At 40.9% G+C, this 18,726-nt stretch overlaps 4 protein-coding genes across 7 annotated transcripts; 2 read left to right on the top strand and 2 right to left on the bottom strand.

The window, feature by feature from the left end:
- Positions 1-208: 208 nt before the first annotated feature.
- LOC115011689 (zinc finger protein 235-like) lies at positions 209-5,663 on the bottom strand. Of its 2 annotated transcripts, none has more exons than XM_029436891.1 (4): positions 5,214-5,663; positions 4,905-5,041; positions 4,703-4,808; positions 209-822 (listed from the first exon to the last, which is right to left on the bottom strand). In XM_029436891.1, exons 1-4 carry the CDS (start codon positions 5,473-5,475, stop codon positions 761-763), a joined length of 567 nt encoding a protein of 188 aa, XP_029292751.1. In that variant the 5' UTR covers positions 5,476-5,663; the 3' UTR covers positions 209-760. The 2 variants fall into 2 exon arrangements, with proteins under 2 accessions (XP_029292751.1, XP_029292750.1); XM_029436890.1 differs by lacking the exon at positions 209-822 and adding an exon at positions 1,701-4,621.
- A 437-nt stretch (positions 5,664-6,100) lies between these two features.
- Positions 6,101-8,739, bottom strand: LOC115011688 (zinc finger protein 33A). The gene is made up of 4 exons (XM_029436889.1): positions 7,552-8,739; positions 7,351-7,429; positions 7,158-7,260; positions 6,101-7,061 (listed from the first exon to the last, which is right to left on the bottom strand). Exons 1-4 carry the CDS (start codon positions 7,845-7,847, stop codon positions 6,346-6,348), a joined length of 1,194 nt encoding a protein of 397 aa, XP_029292749.1. The 5' UTR covers positions 7,848-8,739; the 3' UTR covers positions 6,101-6,345.
- On the top strand, positions 8,230-11,079 carry pgls (6-phosphogluconolactonase). Of its 3 annotated transcripts, none has more exons than XM_029436906.1 (6): positions 8,230-8,376; positions 8,733-9,023; positions 9,122-9,229; positions 9,352-9,453; positions 10,218-10,358; positions 10,562-11,079. In XM_029436906.1, the coding sequence occupies exons 2-6, from the start codon at positions 8,760-8,762 to the stop codon at positions 10,706-10,708; spliced, it is 762 nt and encodes a 253-aa protein (XP_029292766.1). In that variant the 5' UTR covers positions 8,230-8,376; positions 8,733-8,759; the 3' UTR covers positions 10,709-11,079. The 3 variants fall into 3 exon arrangements, with proteins under 3 accessions (XP_029292766.1, XP_029292768.1, XP_029292767.1); XM_029436908.1 differs by having other exon boundaries at positions 8,245-8,376; positions 8,749-9,023; XM_029436907.1 differs by lacking the exon at positions 8,230-8,376 and adding an exon at positions 8,430-8,512.
- A 96-nt stretch (positions 11,080-11,175) lies between these two features.
- On the top strand, positions 11,176-18,325 carry colgalt1a (collagen beta(1-O)galactosyltransferase 1a). Its single transcript, XM_029436874.1, has 12 exons — positions 11,176-11,544; positions 14,068-14,178; positions 14,279-14,396; positions 14,939-15,073; positions 15,176-15,380; positions 15,488-15,607; positions 15,767-15,843; positions 15,973-16,079; positions 16,189-16,321; positions 16,404-16,531; positions 16,610-16,816; positions 16,911-18,325. The coding sequence occupies exons 1-12, from the start codon at positions 11,321-11,323 to the stop codon at positions 17,176-17,178; spliced, it is 1,833 nt and encodes a 610-aa protein (XP_029292734.1). The 5' UTR covers positions 11,176-11,320; the 3' UTR covers positions 17,179-18,325.
- Positions 18,326-18,726: the final 401 nt, after the last annotated feature.

Below are 18,726 nucleotides of genomic sequence, written 5' to 3'. Positions count from 1 at the left end.
GCCACACAGATGGGGACGCTCATGGTACTTTTACGTTTCACACTAACTGAGATCAGAACATAAATAATCTGCATTATTTGTGTTCACGCCTCTGTTTTCCATGTTCTACTTTTATTGTTGGACTTTTCCTCAGTGTCAGGGCCTCCCACCATAGATCTTTGGGGAAAGACAACTGTACAGTGTGGGCAGTGACTCGCCACAGTGCTCTGACGTAAGCAGGAGGTTTACAGAGCTAATAAATGTTTAATATCTTTATGGCCTTGAGTAATAAACAACGGTGTGTACAGGCAGTAGAGCAGGTTAATGTGCAGGTTTAATTGTGATGTATACAAACTTCAGAATACATATTTAGGTGTATAAATGTTGTTGATTAATGGTGGTGATCGACTACTTGATTCATTATTTCAGCTCCAGTCTGGTTAAACATGGCTGTCATAGAAAAACTACAGTTCAACATTTGGACTTTTATTTTTGCAGTCTGTGGTGACACAGTCCAACCAAATTACCGTGACTAAAATCATAGAGGAAGATAATGTGGAGGAAGCTGCCAGCAGCTGCCAGAAGGAAACACTTAGTACAGAAGGTAAGAGAGTGTAGGAGCGTTGGCATGAGGGAATACACAATGCAGATTTAGATGCTTTTTGAGTGTTTCACTTTGTATTTTTTATGCAACAGAACATGAAGAAAGCATAGTTAAGGAACCAGAGCAACTGTCAGTCGGTAACTTGGCCCATGGCAGCAGTTGCAGCCTATCATCTGTTCAGGATGAAGAACAGGTTGTGTGTGCAGGTGGTGTTGAAGAACCGCCCATGCAGCTGGTATCTGTCAATGACACAGAGGAGGCCTTCAGCACTCATACCATTCCAATTGAAAATGAGGATGATCTACAAGAAAGTCAGCAAGAGCCAACGATAAACGCTGCAGGTGGCCACAACAAACAGCACACATTACCTGCAGACAACTCTGAAAACAGCACAGCTCTGGATAAAGAGTCACATGATGACTTTAAGATGCTTAATGTAGAAACCGCCCGCGATTCAGACAAAGACAAATTCACTTGTCAAATATGTGGTGGGACATTCATAAAGAAGGGCAATCTAACACGGCACATGAAGACCCACAAGTCAAACTTTTGCAATATTTGTACGCATCATTTCCCTCACAGGAACAAGTTAAAGTCGCACACCTGCATGCCTCCAGCTCCCTCTCACAGAGTCAGTAAATCATGTGAGCTGTGCGGGAAGACCTTTTCATACCCATCAGCTATGAAGATTCACTCTCTCGTCCACACCGGAGAGAAGCCACACAGGTGCAGCCTATGTGGGAAAGGGTTCACCCAAAAAAGCAATCTGACATCTCACCTTCGTATCCACACTGGAGAGAAGACCACTCTGCTGTGTTAAATGTGGGGTGACATTCACATAAAAGGTCAACCTCAACAATCATTTATTAGCACACAGATCTTGAGGTGCGATAGCTAGAAGACCTCTTGGACTTAGAGCCTTAAAAGCTGCCAGGGTCTAATGGCGGTAATATAGTTTTATTTATCCAAATGCATCATGTGCTCCTTCTCGCATGAATAAGGGTCAGTTAATGTCATGTTTGTAATGACTTGCAGTCTTTTCTGTAGTGCTTTTTTCAGTTTATTTAAGCATGTCCTTGTTTCAGTTGTTTCTGTTGCTACAATAAAAACACAAATGTTCATTTGATTATACTTTTATTTGATAGAACTCTCCATTTTTAAAGTAAGAATGAGAATAGTTTTGTCTGATCCAAACTGAAGTTGCCTTGATCTTGAAGAATCAGTTTCAACAGCAGAGTCTTGATGTATTTTACTTTGACAATCTGAACAATGCACATCTGATGGGGCTCTGTAAGGGGCATGCAGGTGTGAGTAAAAAGGGGGGGAAAGAATCTACAGCACAAGATTTCTTTCACGGGCAGGTATAATTCCCTTAGTGGGTCAGTGTGGTCTGTTCAGGGGAATCATATTACAGGTGACATGTGACATGTGCTCAGTGCAGGTAAAGTCGGATGACACTTTAGTGCAGAATAAAACTTGATTCTTGAGCAGAAATGCTTCACATTTAGAATATAAAACAATACAATTTGACTGTATAATGAAAACACTATTTGTATTTCTACAAATCATGATGCAGCCATACAAACATTTATTTAAAACAGTAACACTATTTAAACCAGAACTTTTTCTGGAGCTCAAAAATAATTTGTAATAAACGCACATCAACATTTCACAAATCTTTTTTTTTTTTGTTTCAAAGAGTTAGACTTACCCACTTTCTATCCAGGTAAATATCACTAAATGAGGCATGACATGTGAACTATAAAGCTGTGGTGAGACTTGGGAAATGAAGCAAACAGAGGGAGTTGTTTTACTTCTACATTGTTATGAAGAGGTAGCTTTGAAAGTTTATGCTACATGTGTGCACACAATGGAGCATTTGTCCAAAGTAAGTATTTTGGCATTATTTGACACAGGCCTTAACTGGCATGAACTGAGGTATGTATACTATGTTACCTGAACCCTATGACAACATGCAATGGATTACATTACATTACAGTTCATTTAGCTGACGCTTTTGTCCAAAGCAATAAATATGAAGTAAGATAAAATAGAAGTACTTTTTGTCGTAGTTTAGATGAGCACCTCACATTAAATGTAAGTAGCAAATGATGTGAAATTGATTTTTTTTTTTTTTTTATAAAAAGGGACAGTTCACCCCCAAATCAAAAATACATACGTGTTCTCTTACCCGTAGTGCTATTTAACAATCTAGATTGTTTGGGTGTGAGTTGCAGAGTGTTGGAGAGATCAGCGGGTAGAGTTCGATACTCGGGAGACTCAGACCAAAACAATGTAGATGGGTAAATAGCACTTCTGTCCTGTCCCAATCAGGACAGAAGTCTTGGTCCACGCTTTTGTGACATCGCGGATTGATTACTGCAATGTTCTCTCTGGCCTTCCCACCAAACTGCTCAACAGACTTCAAATCATCCAAAACGCCGCTGCCGGGCAACCCACACCAAATCCTCTGAACACATCACCCCCATTCTCCTAAAACTTCTCTGGCTCACTGTTCAATCCCGGATCGACTGCAAAAACCTGCTCACCTACAAAGCCCTCCACAAACTCGCCCCCACCTACCTATCTGACCTCCTTCAGGAGTATACCCCCTCCCGCTCATCCTCAGCTAGTCTACTGACAATCCCCACATCACACCTCATCACCATGGGTGCCAGCGCCTTCAGCTGCACTGCTCCCAGGCTCTGGAGTTCCGTCCCTCCACACATCCGACAGTCCGAAACTATTACAACATTCAAGTCCCAACTCAAAACTCACCTGTTCAAACTGGCCTACTCTCTGTAGTCTCCATCATCCTCCCCCCCTCTTCTCTTTGTGAGATATGTGTCTCCACCTTATCTCTGCTCTCCCTTCCAATGTCCTGCTGTTTTTATCTCTTGTATTTTGTACAGTGTCCTTGGGTGTCTTGAAAGGCGCCTCCAAATAAAATGTATTATTATTATTATTATTATTATTATTATTATTATTATTATTATTACAGGCAAGAAGAAAAAATGTGTACTTTTAATTTGGGGGTGAACTGTACATTTAAAAGCTTGCTAAGAGCTTCACAAATTTGAAAAACAATGAACCCCCAGCAATCAAATAATCCAAAAACCACCGATTGAAATGGAACATTAGAAAAGACAGATAGTCTCTCTACCCTTGTTTGGCTGCAGCAGCATTGTCTTAGAAATAAAGCTAAAAACACATCAAACAAACTTTGATTTTTACATAACCATATAGGCTATACAAAAGCCTTTCTTTGATATAGATAGGAGTATTTCAAATCTTAACTTAACGTCTACATTTGAGTTTTGTATCACACTGGCACGGTCATCCACTTTGAGCAATACAGAGAGCACTTTAGTAGAAGTAGCGGTCCTGATCAGAGTTAGACTTCTTACCGATAACCATGTGGTTTGATAGGTCAGTTAAAACACTGGTGGTGATTTAAACCATACTTGTATGCATAACATTTCCCACAATCCACACAGCTATAAGGCTTTTCCCCGGTGTGTGTTCGAAGATGTATGTTCAGAGAGCTTTTCTGGGAAAAACGTTTGCCACAGTCTAGACAGCTGTAAGGCTTCTCACCCGAGTGCACGCGCTGGTGCAGTTTCAGGTACGTTTTCTGAGCAAAACGCTTCCCGCAAACTGAACAGCTGAACGGCTTCTCACCGGAGTGTCGACGGATGTGGACTTTCAAACTACTCAAATAGTTGAAGATCTTCCCACAGAATAAGCACTCGAACTGTTTTGTGAGCTTCAGAGGTCTTGGCTGAAGGTCTTTGATTGCATTCAAGTGGATATTGTTCGTATAGTCTGAGTATTCGGCAGTGGCTGAAGAAGAACTTGTGTTGTCAACCAGAGTGCACATTGTTGCATCATCTATCAACTTGTCCATAATTGTTGGCTGTGTGCGTTGTTGTGTTTGACTGTCAGCCGTCATAGGGAAGTTGTTTAATTCCCCCGAGTGAAGCTGTAGCTCATCAACAGATCTATGAAGGATGCTGTCCTCGTCAAAAATTCCAACAACTGTCAAATGAGAATAAATGCAGTAAAATCACAGAAAGTATTGGGATTATAGTTATTTGATTTAGTTTATTCTGTACTTACTTTTTGTGTCTTCTGCGAGCCTCATCTGCTGGCCAATGGGATGATCATCATAGATCTCCTCCTTGACAAAGATGAGATCAGGTTCCCTCTCCATTAAGTCTAGTGCCTGCCAACAAGACATGTGACAGTTTTGAACACAACGATCATTTAGTTAGAGTGCATTGGAAAAAAAACGAGACCAGTTGGTCGATGAATCACTGACCAGTGCCCCCATGCTCGTCATAGCAGCAGGCTCCACTATCTCTTTTCTTAAACTGGGGAGTTTCTCTTCTCTCCACAGATCCATGCACCAGTCCTTTCCAAAAACTCCATCGATGGCTGGAGCAGCATGCCGCTGTTCTGGAATAAAGACGCACATGTGAAATTCTGACCTCCTATAGATGGACTTCTGGACATAACTGAGTTGTAGCTCACACTAAAGCTAACTAGCACCGACACATCTGAACCGTTACGTTATGATGTGACTGCCTATAAACCAGACTGGCTGGCCAGATTTTTGAACAATCCTGACCTGCAGGGTGTCGGTGGCTGACATTGTTGACATGTGCAGGATACGTTTGTGCCTCCCTCGCTGCTCTCAGCTGGACCTCCAGAAAGTAACACCTCTTCTTCAACGCCTCATTTTCCGTTTTGTGCAGGGACATCTCGGTGTGAAGGACAGAGGAGCATTCATCAGCGAGGTTGCCTATTTCAACCAAAGCCGTCTTCGTTAGCTTGTCCAGGACAGCGGCTAACTGCGCCCGAAAACTTCGGTTTGTGGTGTCGCACATCATCTCGACAGGGAGGCTGAATATTACGAAATGTTAGCAAGATTCTTAACGTAGCGGTTTTGCTCCTTTACCAAATATGATATGATATAGCTGTGCCGCAAGGGATTCTGGGAAAAGGCTATTCTTACATACCAACATTTACGAGGAACACTTGAAGGCAGCACAGTATAAATAGACGATCTTTGTCAAAGTGAGAGACTAAAAACGTTTGGATTTCATTTATCTTTAAGTTATGTTATTACTATAATGAATTCTGTGTTTAATAATAAATAATAAATGAATTAGACCCTTTGTTGAAACAGCCCTGTAGTGTATTTACAAAATAAATGTTCACTGTCCTCCAGCGGTCACGAGGAGAAACTGCAATACCACTTCACATTTGTTGGTAACACAACTACTATAGCATTGCTATTACTATTAATATCAATATTTACAACTCACTATTAGTGTGGTTATTATAAATAATAAGTAATACCAGTACAGAAAAGTTAGAATACTAGGACTTCTGGTGAATACTTTAATTAAAATAAATAAATATATATCAATTTATCAACCATATCATGTCACAAAATGGTCTCCGTAATCAGAAAACTATCAATTTATTGATTAGTTCAGTCATCAAAGTCAGTTTACATAAAGTGTTGTGCTTTTATACTGTGATATATGCGTGTATTATTTATACTGTAGCACAATATCAAGTTTGTAGCTACTGTAACAGTAACAGTTTCAAAGGGGAACCTAGATATACAGTATGAAAGGTAAGCAGCAGTTACATTGAACATTTTGATGGTAAAAGCAGGCGATACACACTCAAATCTGAAGCGAATATAACTTTATTATGCACAAATTACTTCAATCAAACAGCAGTAGAAGTTACTGTACATTTGACTGGCTGTTTAAGGTGGCTCCATTTATGAATGTCCCACTAAATGTTGGTACACTAGATTCATTAACATACATGTTCAAACTAGAGTCTAGATGTACTGCAAAGTGTTTTTTCAGATTACAGTTCTTTGTAAAGCCCTTGCCACATTTCATACAAACAAAAGGTTTTTCTCCAGTGTGTGTACGCTGATGCATATCGAGAGTGCATTTTTGAATAAAGCCCTTTCCACAAATAGGACAGCGGTAGGGCTTCTCCCCAGTGTGTGTGCGCTGGTGTGTGTACAGATGCCCTTTTTGTGCATATCTCTTTCCACACAGCGTGCACCTGAACGGTTTCTCTCCTGTGTGACTTCTCTGGTGTATTTCAAGCTGGCTAAAGCATCTGAAGCTCTTGCCGCACTGCAAGCACCCAAACCTCTTAGCGGCTGAGTTTCTCAAGTTGTGAAGCTTCATATTCCTGAGCACACTTAAGCTTTGAGAAGCAACATTTCCCAGAGCCAGGCTTTTCTCAGCCACTAGGTTTGTGTGTGCAGGTGTAAGCTGTGGATTCCACTGTGTTTCCCTCGTCCCTGGTCCAGCGAGAGACGACTGGCCGCTCATGGTCACAAAGCTGTCAGTAAACAAATGCTGCTGATGTTCTGTGACGGGTTTGGGACACTGCATCACTTCTGGGCTCTTTTGGGGGTTTGTGAACGCTTCCCTTCCTGTTAACAACATATGAACATGTTCAAACATGTTTTCAAATTTTGTTCATACGTTTTACACATTGCTGTGCAACCATACTTTTAGTTAGTACTCACCATTTTGACTTATCCTATCTTGTTTACAGTCTCTGTTGTCCACCTCTGATGGCTCTTCCTTTACCACTATCAGTTCCAGCTGATCTTTTAGTTGGTTTGGGAGCTAGTCAGAGAACAGTATATGAATTGCACCTATTACTAATTAAAGACATGATACATACAATATAGTGACACAATTATGATCAGTACTTACTTCAGCTATGGCATGCTCCTCTCCTTGAAGATGATTCCACTTGTTAATCTCAATGGAGGAACTTTCCATTGGACTTTCACTAGGATGCAATAAACTTAGATAAATAAATCAGGCAGGGTGAAGCTGACAGTGATGTATATATGGTGACAACACAGACACACTACCTACCTAAAGGCTATACACATGAATCAACTAGCCCACCTTTTTATGGCATGTCTTGTCCTGTCAGGCTCCAATATTCCCTCCTCTGAACAGTCCCTCACCACTGAGCATACTGCTGCTGCTTCTTGCCTGCTCCCCTGTGCGATATAAAGCAATTTCTCCATCAGCTGCAGTTTCTCTGTGAGCGATGAGATTTGGTTCCGCCCTCGAGTTATCTCAATTTTCAGCATTTTTGACTCGATCTCAACCAATTTGCTTATTTCCATTACAGCTGTTTTGGATAACGCGTCCATGATGGAGACGAGCTGTGTCTGAAAAGAGAAGACTGTCGACATGGTTTATAGCTTTCTGTTGGGCCTCGAGGTGCACACCGACGAGTTGTTGTTGTTGCAGTAAAGATTATAGGTTCACTGTAAAATGTAGTCACAACGTAAAACACGAGAAGAGCTGTTTGTGTGCATGCCCCAAAGATACGCGTTAAGTGTCTCTTCAAAACTTCAAAACGGATGCATTATTTCCATCTACCGGCTGGGAGGAAGCATCGCCCCAATACACAAAACTACAATATCGAGCTGTAACATTGACACAATTTCTTTATTGACCTCAGTATCTATTTATGTTGTGTACAATTCTTCCCATATCGTTTGAGTTGTTTGTTAATCGCTTCTTTTTAACTTGTTAATCGATAAACTGACTTTTTATGTCGTTGTACATACTTAGTTGGGGACTACACTGACCAGAATGCAGTGCGGTCTAAACACAGAGTGTGATTGGCCGGTGAGAAAAAGTTTCAGGAAGTAGTGCGTCGAATTACATTTGCCGACTAAAACTCCTCATGACAATCTGCTGTTGTGATTAAACTAAGTAAGGACATTTCTTTTTTCGGAAACATGTAGTTTAACTGTTTAAATGTAAGGTTTGTTCAAGAAATGAGCATCGTTTCTTCTGCATATTTCCGATAAGCTACTGGCTAGTGCAATATCATGCAGAATCAGCTGGGGTTTGTAGCTTTTAGCTCAAGTCCTCTCTTTGCACAGTCCCAGCCTAATTATATTACAGTATCAAGCTAACTTTCGTCAAAAATATTTTTAATCTTTACTAACAAACAGTGTATGTGGATAATTGTTAAAGACGCCTCATGATGACTTGCAAAACGGGGTTGTGGTTGACTTCCTTATATATTGCTCAAAACCCCTCTCTTCTCTCTCTGTACTACCCAGTCACTCTTTTATTCAGACAGCAATCACATGGCTTGCAGAAGAGTTGTGGTCTTCCCCTCCTCAGCGGAGCTTGGTCCGGTGCTGGCCCAACTGGTGACATCTCGGGCTGAGAAGGCCATCACCTCTCGTGGCAGGTTCACCCTGGGCCTCTCTGGAGGAAGCCTTGTGTCCATGCTCAGCAAAGAGCTGCCCGTCCTGCCAGACCTGGACTGCAGCAAGTGGGTGGTTGCTTTCTGTGATGAGCGGCTGGTTTCCTTCGATGATCCTGAGAGCACCTATGGGCTATACAAGGTATCTTTTTCAGGATTTTCTTTGTTTGTCCTGGTTACATTCATGTATGGTATTTTATTCAATTGGGGTCCATTGTAACCCTTTGTTTTTTTTTCTAGGGTCAGTTGTTTTCGAAGGTCAACATTCCTGACAACGGGATCTTGACCATCGACTCCTCTCTGCCGGTCAACGAGTGTGCTGAGGATTATACTCGCAAACTGAAGGAGGTGTAGACATCTTTACTATTCTGTGATCTGCTCTGGCTCTAAAGTCACACATGCGTGTTATTTTATATTTTAATATTTTGCAGAATGTTTACGTCATTGTATTGCTTCTTTCAAACACACAGGCCTTCCCAGATGACGATTTTCCAGTGTTTGACCTGTTACTGCTGGGTATGGGGCCTGATGGACACACCTGTTCCCTCTTCCCAGACCACCCTCTCCTGGAGGTGAGGGCCGTACTTTAATGAAACTTTCAAATATACAGAATTTGTAATGTCTGCTTGTATGTCTGTCAAATTCTTGTGTTAAGTGCAGAAATACTCTGATTCTCCACCATACACTTCTCAGACTTAAGAGGATTAAATCAATTTGGATCATAGCTTTGTTTTGAATAAATATTTATATATTTTTTATTAAAAAGCATAAGTTTCTTATATTTTGGACTATCATTATGATCCTAAAAATGTAATTTCACATCTGGATGTTAAACCATATTTGACAGTGCAACTCTATTTTAGGATTGTCTATAAATGTGCCACTGGTCATTTAACTGCAAGCTTCTAGGCATGCAAATGTTTTATGCAAATCATACCCCATCATCAGTTATATAATTATGGATTTCTTTTTCTGCAGTAGGGTCATGAAACACATTATTTGATTTGATTTGTCTGCCCTGCTGACTAAGGTCTAGAGACAGTTTGGGGTTTATTCTGTGATGTGGTCCCTTAAGTGTTGGTCTAAAGAACAATGTGGGTTTTGCTTGTATTTTCAAAACACTGCTTTGACTGAATGGATCATTGATAGGTTTTGTTTTTGGCACTATTTAGACTTTGTGGTCTGCACATTTTGGTGTGGCAATTGCCTCATTTTATATCATATATTTGTCAGTCACAGTATAGTGATGGGTTGTGGTTCTCACACTGACACTTTTTGGGTGACTATGTATATTACACATGATAGATGATTGGGTTTGTGTGTACCCCATATTTAGGAAACCAAGAAAATTGTGGCCCCCATCAGCGACTCTCCCAAACCACCGCCACAGCGTGTAACTATGACCTTTCCAGTGGTAAACTCGGCACGCTGTGTGGCTTTTGTATCAACAGGAGGAAGCAAAGCGCCCGTTTTGAAGGTATTATTGAAAGCCTTTCACTGAACACATTTTACATTCATAATCTTAAAACAAACAATACAATAAAAAATATCGTAAAGATACTATAACAAATAGGTTGTATATGAAATGTTGTGCAGGATGTGCAAAACTATTGTTACAGGTATGTGCAAAAGGTCAAATGATCAGTGTTGTATTGTAACACAGTGAACGTTTTCTTGCAGGAAGTGCTGGAGGGTAGAGAGGGTCCAGCGTTTCCAGCGGCCCGTGTTGTCCCGACTAACGGCGAGCTGTTCTGGCTTGTTGATGACCCCGCAGCTGCCTCATTAACTATCCAGGTAGAGAGGCAAGGCTCAGGGGCCAAACTCTAGTGCTGTCAACAAAAGGCAGGAAGTCAACACTGGTGTGAGAACCTGAATAGGAAACCGGAAAATAGTGCAGAACATTCCTACTTTCAAATGAAAGTGTTATTGCTTTTCGTAGGTGAGGTTGTGAGATGAACAAAATAAAATGAAACAAAATAAATTAAAGACACGGTTGTAATTTCAAGCACACGATTCAGCACTTATTGGATATTGGTTAGTGTGTGAGGTTTATCTTTATTCAAGTATGCTTAAAAGTTCACTCAAAAAAACTTTTGCTTATTGTTACTTTAATGTCTGACCTTTTACTGTACAGAATAATGCATAGTATGTGCAGAGTTTGATACCAGTCACTTGAAAATAATAAAATGTGAATTGAACATCTGCCTTTTGTGTTTACTGTGCAATCTTGCTCTCTAGGCCATCCCCTTTAAGATCATCCTACCCCTTTAAAAGCTCAACTTTGCAGCGTTGTCACTTAAGAAGCTACCGCACAGATTGTGCTTTTCTGTGATGACCGCGCAAAGTAGAGACAACTTTTCTATAGCAGTGTCTCTTCACTAGGCACAACTATAGCTATATTTGTTGTTGTTTTTATATATTTCTTAATTTATTGTCGCAATGCACGGGCTCGCCTGCCTCCCCGCCGCTCTGCTTCTCTTGCTGCTGTCCGGCTGCACTCCTGCTCGGGGATATTTTGCGGAGGAGCGCTGGAGCCCCGAGTCTCAGCTCCTCGCTCCCCGGATCCTCGTCGCCCTCATCTGCAGGAACTCCGAGCACTCTTTGCCGTATTTCCTCGGTAATATTGAGCGCCTAAACTATCCTAAGGAGCGTATGGCTTTGTGGTAAGTTGACACAAAGACATTTTTTTTTTGCAAGCTAGTAAGCAGCTAAGAAATACATTTAACGTCCATGTTGCTAGCGAAGGTTAACAAAATAAAGTTTTATTTTTTTCCTAAGGTTTTTTCTTAAAGGTATTTGCAGAAAAAACGGTGCATTTGTGGTTAATCGACTCAGTATTGGGGAGTTCTGAGTAAAAAATGGGGTGGACCCGCAGGGTATGACGGGGTAATAATGTAGCCAAGTTGTGTTGCAGATTTGAAGTGTCTAAGAAATCTCAACAAGAAAAGGAAAAAAATACAACTAATACCGACTACAGACCACGAATGCACATTAACAGCGAGCTTAACTTTTGGTTGTACAGAGGTGAACACATCTGGTCACTCTGCTCATCAGGGTGGCCATGCATTGATCTGTATACGTGGAGGGGAGGGGACGGGACTGATCTCGCCGCGAGGGGAGCTGTATGAATGAACACAAATCCTAACAAAGTGACTTAATATGATGTCTGCACTGTCCATTAATGCACACATAACTTTAGGCTACCTCTAGTCTTCCTCTCCTCCAGCCAATATCACCTCCTCACAACCAGTTAGGCCTACGTGTGATTTACTAGTGGAGTGATTGACTCCTATTAACCTGATACATTTTATAGCCCACATAGCTCCATCTTGTAAATCTTTAGCTCCAGGGAACCCCATCTGTGAAGAGTTGTTATAGGGGCTATAGGGGGGGACGTGTAAATTGCAAAGCATGTAGTCAGTAAAAAATAGTTTCTCTTCCAGCACCAACTTTAACAAAAAAGTAACTCATTACTAACTCAACTACATTCTGTTTTAGTCCTCTTAAGGACATTTTGTGAAATTCATATTCATCCTTTATAATAGAGTGTTGTAAAAACCATGACATAGGACAATTTGCAGATTTAGCTTTGTGCAGGGACAGGGCAACTTAGAATATTTGTGATTATGGAAACTAAAACCTAGTTGTCTTATGCCATATCATGGCTCAACTCAACATATCTTTCTGTCGGCCATTTCCAGGACTAACACAGTTGCACCCTATCTGTCGCTTGTGACAAACTCTTCCAGGCAATTATCTTATGGGAGGTGCAAATGGATGTTATAGACGATTTAAACATATGTCTATAGTGCTTGGGCAAAGTTGAGGGAAGTGAAAGGGAGGTGTTTCTCCCATAATAACAACATGCTCCAACAGCCCACCCGTGTTTGTACCCTCAACTCTGAGCCGTCTGCATGACTGCCTGGAGGGCTCAGAGAGGTATGCTCTTCACTCACCAACTTCACATTTGAAGTTTCTTTGATGAGGGGCTTTATATAAGTGGAATTGTTGGATTGCTCCTTTTATGGTTTGTTGCTAATATAACTCTTCTGTAAATATGGTTGAGGTAAGAACCATTTTGTTTTCACATACTCTGCAAGCACATTAAGCTACATCTGTAAAATGCAAACAGCTGTGAGATGTTATAAACACTTGATGCTCTATGCTTTTTGCTGAAGCTTTTTGCAGCTGCTTGTAAGCATGCCAAAGCCTCCGAATTGGCCAAAGTGTCATTTGAGTCTTTAGTGTATGGAATCAGCCCTGCATTTCTGCTCTAAAAGAGCAACGGTAGACCAAATGTAAGTTAAACAGCACTTGTATGTTTAGAGCCCCAGTGATACATTGTTCAAAATTACGCTTTTAAACAAATATTTATTTGAGCTAAACATGAATTCCAACTTTGAGAATTTGGAAGGATGGACAGCAGGAGTGAGAGATGAAATGGTTTAGAAGGAGCTACTGTGTTCTTACAGATTCATGTGATATCTGTCAAGGGGGAACCCAGCTTGGATATCGTCCCTCTGAACAAAAAACAAACTTGGCTGTAGTGCAGATGTTCTTTTTGCAGGAAAGATTGTTGACCTACAATACACTACATGGCTGAAGAAAGGAAGGGTGTGGATTTTGTTTTGTGGCATGAATTCTCACTTGATAAAGAGATTCAGGAAGATGTAATGACTTGACTGATTTTATTCCTATGCAGAATTAGATCACACATGCAACCTGTCTAACTTATGTACATTTGTCTCAATCAATTCTCTCTATTTTAAGCCATTACAGACAAAAGTTTCACTTAGTGCTGTTTATTTGATATGGTTTCCCATATTATATTCCCCTAATTTCTTATCCTCAAAGTGTGATATGCTGCCCTAAATGATAGGATTAAAGGATTTCTGATATGAACTAGATGTACGGTGTTTTCGTTATCTGATGTTGGTATCATTAACACTCATGTCAGTTCCCACAGCTGCAGACAATGAGCTTACAAAAGGTGAACACTGGGTTATTGTTGAGCCATGGTATTGTCTTTCAACTCTTTCTTCAGCTTGGAACCTTTCTAGAACTAGTGCTCTACATTCAACCAATGTTACTTTTTTCTCCTTTATTGGCCTCATTTGTTGAAGTTCAACACCTCTGATGTTGAATAGAGTTCATTCTAATCATTTACACGTGTTGTTTATTGACAGGGTGGCAACTGATCATAACAAGGACAACACCACAGTCATCCTGCGGGACTGGCTTGTCAAGATGCAGAGCCTTTACCATTATGTGGAGTGGAGACCAAAAGAGGAACCCAGGTTGGTTACTTACTAGAGTTTCTGGTGAAATTTCGTATTTATTAAAGGGCTCACAGAGCCGATAAAATCAGTCTGATTAGTATCCAAATGTCTTTTGAAGACGTTATCGGGATGAAGATGGTCCCAAGCAATGGACAGACCTCCGTTATGAGCATGTTATGAAGCTTCGGCAAGCGGCCTTGGAATCAGCTCGTGAGATGTGGGCGGACTACTTTATGGTAGGTCAACAAAACTGTAACTGTGCACAATAACACTGAACAATTTCCCATTTCAAACATTGAGCCAATGCTTCTACCCAAATGATCTTTTCATTAATAGCAGCAGAAGGATAAGTACAAAGTCAAGTCAAACTTCTCATACGGTTAAAGACTGATTAAAGATCTGGATCCTTACACTGACACAAAGCTTGACTCGACATGAACCGTATTTTAGAACCCTGCACATTTCTATTTGTATTCCCCAGCCCAGCCCACATTGTTGAGCTTCAGTGGGGTATAATTTTGGAGCAAATTACATCCAGAATTGCAATAATTTAGTTCTACAATTGTTTGTAAACTCTCTTTCTCGCCTTCTCCCTTGAAAACAGCATTGAAATGAATAGTCTGTGGGGTTTGTTCACCAGCTCAGCTTTAATGCTCCGTTTAACCGTCAAGAACTGATCAGCATTACTTTTCAATATTCCCGAGCCAGTATATTGTGTGCCACACTTCTTCGACTATCTCAAACATATTTCACAGTTTATCTCCTTCTCCCTGTGTAGTTGGTGGACTGTGATAATCTCCTCACCAATCCCGATATGCTCTGGAAGCTCATGAGCGAGAACAAGACCATCATTGCTCCAATGCTTGAATCCCGTGCAGCCTATTCAAACTTCTGGTGCGCAATGACCTCCCAGGTACTGTGTTGATGATTGGGTGTACATGTTTGTGTGCGTCAAGTGTTTTCAAAGGCATTGTTTGATTTTATGAATGCTCTTAAATCCTCTCTTCTTCTTTAGGGTTACTATAAGCGCACGCCTGCGTACTTACCCATAAGAAAGCAGGTGCGCAGGGGCTGTTTTGCAGTTCCAATGGTCCACTCCACCTTCCTGATAGACCTCAGGAAAGAAGCGACCCGGCAGCTGGCCTTTCACCCACCACACCCAGAATACAGCTGGGCTTTTGACGACATCATTGTGTTTGCGTTCTCCGCTCGGATGGCAGGTATTTTGCAATTCAATGCTTAAATCTACACATTGGTCTTTAACATTTACAACCTGAATGCTGTGACTTCATATTGAGAACACTTTTGCATCTTCTGCTCTCTACAGATGTTCAAATGTTTGTATGTAACAAAGAGACCTATGGTAACTTACCTGTGCCACTGCGATCCCACAATACTTTGCAAGACGAAGCTGACAGCTTCTTGCACTCCGTGCTGGAGGTTAATGGTGAGTAGCTTGCATTCCAATGAAGCTTTACTTCTGCATCTAACTCTCTTTTTGCATGATATTCTACTTCCTGCTTCCTTGTCTAATGATACCTGTCAGCATGGGTTTCTATATATCATTTATACCATTTCTGCATCCATCTTCCCTCTCAACGTGTAGTGCGAAATCCCCCAGTGATGCCTTCCAAATACGTACCTGTTCCTAGAAAACAACCTGACAAACTGGGCTTTGATGAGGTGAGTATCGAGTGATGTGAAGATGGAATCTGCAAAAATGGCCTTCTTTCCACATCTGTGCTGAATGCATCCCCCTGCTGCTAGAAAACTGTAGTTCCATTGACTAGCTCCACTGTTGCCTATGTGCAGGTGTTCATGATAAACCTGCAGAGGCGGACTGACCGCCGAGAACGTATGCTGAGCGCATTATACGAGCAGAAGATTGCTTGTAAAGTTATTGCAGCTGTAGATGGAAAGTAAGTGCACTCTGTTTAATACTTTACTCTTATTTAGTACTTTGTAATCACACATGTTCGCCCTTTCGCGTTACCATTTTGTCACATTTGTTTGTTCTCTCTATTTCAGAGCGATGAATATCAGTGAAATTCATAATATAGGCATCCACATGCTGCCTGGATACAATGACCCCTATCATGGTCGTCCACTGACAAAGGGAGAGCTAGGCTGCTTCCTTTCCCACTATAACATCTGGAAAGAGGTGAACCCCAGAAGCCAAGCATTTAAACGCTTGTGAAACACACAGATGGGTGAGTGATTGATAAAACTGTGTCTGGCTTCAGATTGTGGAGCGACGCCTGGAAACTTCCCTGGTGATTGAAGACGACCTGCGCTTCGAGATCTTCTTCAAACGACGCTTGATGAACATGATGAAGGAGGTGGAGGATGAAGGACTGGACTGGGATCTCATGTGAGTTTGTGCTTCCTTCACGATCTTTGATTTTTCCTAATTCTCCTCTCACTCCTCTCTTCTACTTCTTTCTTACAGTTACATTGGTCGGAAGAGAATGCAAGTGGATCACCCAGAGAAAGCGGTGCCTAATGTACACAACTTAGTGGAAGCAGACTATTCATATTGGACTCTAGGCTATATGATATCATTACAAGGTGCAGAGAAGCTTTTGAAAGCAGAACCACTTAAAAGGATTCTGCCAGTGGACGAGTTTCTTCCAATCATGTTCAATAAACACCCAGTGTAAGTGTACCCTACCCAGCACAAGTACACACACATAACATATACTTTTGGCTTTTTTGTTTTGTTTGTCTTGACATTACCTTCTCCTCCACAGGTCTGATTATATGAAACAGTTTGAAACCAGGGACCTGAAGGCATTTTCAGCCGAGCCTCTTCTAGTGTATCCGACACACTACACGGGCGACAGAGGCTACATCAGCGACACCGAGACCTCCACAGTGTGGGACAATGACAAGGTCCGTACAGACTGGGACAGAGCGCGCTCAGGAAAAACTGGGGAGCAGGCTGAGATCAGCAGTGAGGCCCAGAACTCAGATGTGCTCCAGTCGCCTTTGGACAGTACAGCACGGGACGAGCTATGAGAGGAACTGAATAAAAAGCCTTGGAAAGATTTACAAACCACCATTTTTTTAATCATCATGTTTCATCTTTAAAAACGTTATTTTGCGTCACATCCAGGGATGTGACATCAGAGTTTGTAGAAGGATTTCATTTATCCAGATGTGACGAGTTAAAAAGGGATCAGGTGTATCTTGTGTTTCCCGTCACGCTGTTCGTTTTTTAGTTTTTACTCCTATAAAGGCACTAGACTTGCCATTTGGAATGGCATTTGCAGTACCCAACTTCTGTCTGTCATACAGAAAGTAACCTATATATTAGCAAAGAATGCAATTGGACTGTTACATGTCAGTCATCGGGCAGTTAACGTTGCCCTAAATTGAGATTACACTGTGAAATGCTTTTTTAGAAATACATTTCTCAAGACTAGAAATACATTTGGCCAGACTGTATGCCACTGAGAAAAATCAGGCATCAGACACTCGTGTCTTAAATCAACCGGTAATTATTCTATATTCATTGGTCCAAGAGGAGAAACGTGCATGTCTTTTGCTTTGGTACTTTAGTATTTTGTCTTTTAAACTTAATATTGCTGTTTTTAATTAATCATTAGCCAACACTTAAGATGCCTGAAGCAGAGATTTACCAAAGCAACAAATCACACAAGCAACAGTTGTAGTCAACTCAGAATCATAGATTAACAGTACTACAGTAGAGTATATACCAATGCTATTCATTATTCTTGTGTACCTTGTCTCCACTTTGGGATTGTTTCCAAAGTAATGCCACCAACCCGCTGTTGACACGGTAATAGGCGGGACAAACCACTGTACACGCCTCAAACTTGGTGGTTTGGGAGTAACATGGTATTAAATGCCCTTTAAGTTTACTTTAAAAAGAACCCACCCAACCACATCCAAACACGCATTAGTCTCCACCTCCTTAATCATCTTCAGTTAAATCTAAATTTGAGCATTTTGGGTGAGCAAGACTTGATAAAATGTCCGTGCAAAAGAACATAAACGAAATAAAGTTGGTATCATTTTACATTTTACAGAATATTTATTCTGTCATGGTATTAATGGGAACTGTTTACCCATGGATCTTGCACACAAATGTTAGTGGTACATTGTGCAAACAATAAATAAAATGTTTTATTTTTAAACAAAAGTTGAATTTGTGATTACTGTGATATTGCATGTTATAATACTGCTGTAACTCAATGTTCTGTTTTAATGTTGCTTTGTGCAAATTTAACAAGATTGTGAGAACAGACAATAGCCCTAAGGAACCACTTCACTTAGCATAACTTTATTCTTAGAACAAATGTGCACATAGTTACGAAACAGTTGCTGTTTATTGTGACCTAATGTGTGATTTGCATGTGTGGCAAAGCTGAGATGAGCCAATTATTGCATCAATATTTGTCAAACAAACACATAGCACTGATATTGCGCTCACTTATTTTATCTTGGTAACCCTAAAGGTGTCATTGTTATACTGACACTGCGTCACAGTACCCAATACAGAACCTCCCATATCTCTGAATATGAACTCATTTGTGTCATGAA

The sequence above is a fragment of the Cottoperca gobio genome, chromosome 8, assembly GCF_900634415.1.
Source record: "Cottoperca gobio chromosome 8, fCotGob3.1, whole genome shotgun sequence".
NCBI lineage: Eukaryota > Metazoa > Chordata > Actinopteri > Perciformes > Bovichtidae > Cottoperca > Cottoperca gobio.
This window is presented reverse-complemented; position numbering and strand designations above follow the sequence as displayed.

Bases quoted from the DNA above. Each gene is read 5' to 3' on its own strand.
- LOC115011688 (XM_029436889.1), bottom strand. From the start codon at position 7,847: ATGTCGACAGTCTTCTCTTTTCAGACACAGCTCGTCTCCATCATGGAC. The intron at 7,430-7,551 runs GTGGGCTAGTTG...ATTGCATCCTAG, and splicing joins ACAAGACATGCCATAAAAAG to TGAAAGTCCAATGGAAAGTT. The intron at 7,062-7,157 runs GTGAGTACTAAC...TGTTGTTAACAG, and splicing joins AGATAGGATAAGTCAAAATG to GAAGGGAAGCGTTCACAAAC.
- colgalt1a (XM_029436874.1), top strand. From the start codon at position 11,321: ATGCACGGGCTCGCCTGCCTCCCCGCCGCTCTGCTTCTCTTGCTGCTG. The intron at 14,179-14,278 runs GTTGGTTACTTA...TGTCTTTTGAAG, and splicing joins AGACCAAAAGAGGAACCCAG to ACGTTATCGGGATGAAGATG. The intron at 16,532-16,609 runs GTGAGTTTGTGC...TCTTTCTTACAG, and splicing joins GGACTGGACTGGGATCTCAT to TTACATTGGTCGGAAGAGAA.
- pgls (XM_029436906.1), top strand. From the start codon at position 8,760: ATGGCTTGCAGAAGAGTTGTGGTCTTCCCCTCCTCAGCGGAGCTTGGT. The intron at 9,230-9,351 runs GTGTAGACATCT...TCAAACACACAG, and splicing joins ATACTCGCAAACTGAAGGAG to GCCTTCCCAGATGACGATTT. The intron at 10,359-10,561 runs GTATTATTGAAA...GTTTTCTTGCAG, and splicing joins GCAAAGCGCCCGTTTTGAAG to GAAGTGCTGGAGGGTAGAGA.
- LOC115011689 (XM_029436890.1), bottom strand. From the start codon at position 5,475: ATGATGTGCGACACCACAAACCGAAGTTTTCGGGCGCAGTTAGCCGCT. The intron at 5,042-5,213 runs GTCAGGATTGTT...TCTTTATTCCAG, and splicing joins CAGCCACCGACACCCTGCAG to AACAGCGGCATGCTGCTCCA. The intron at 4,622-4,702 runs GTAAGTACAGAA...CTCATTTGACAG, and splicing joins GCTCGCAGAAGACACAAAAA to TTGTTGGAATTTTTGACGAG.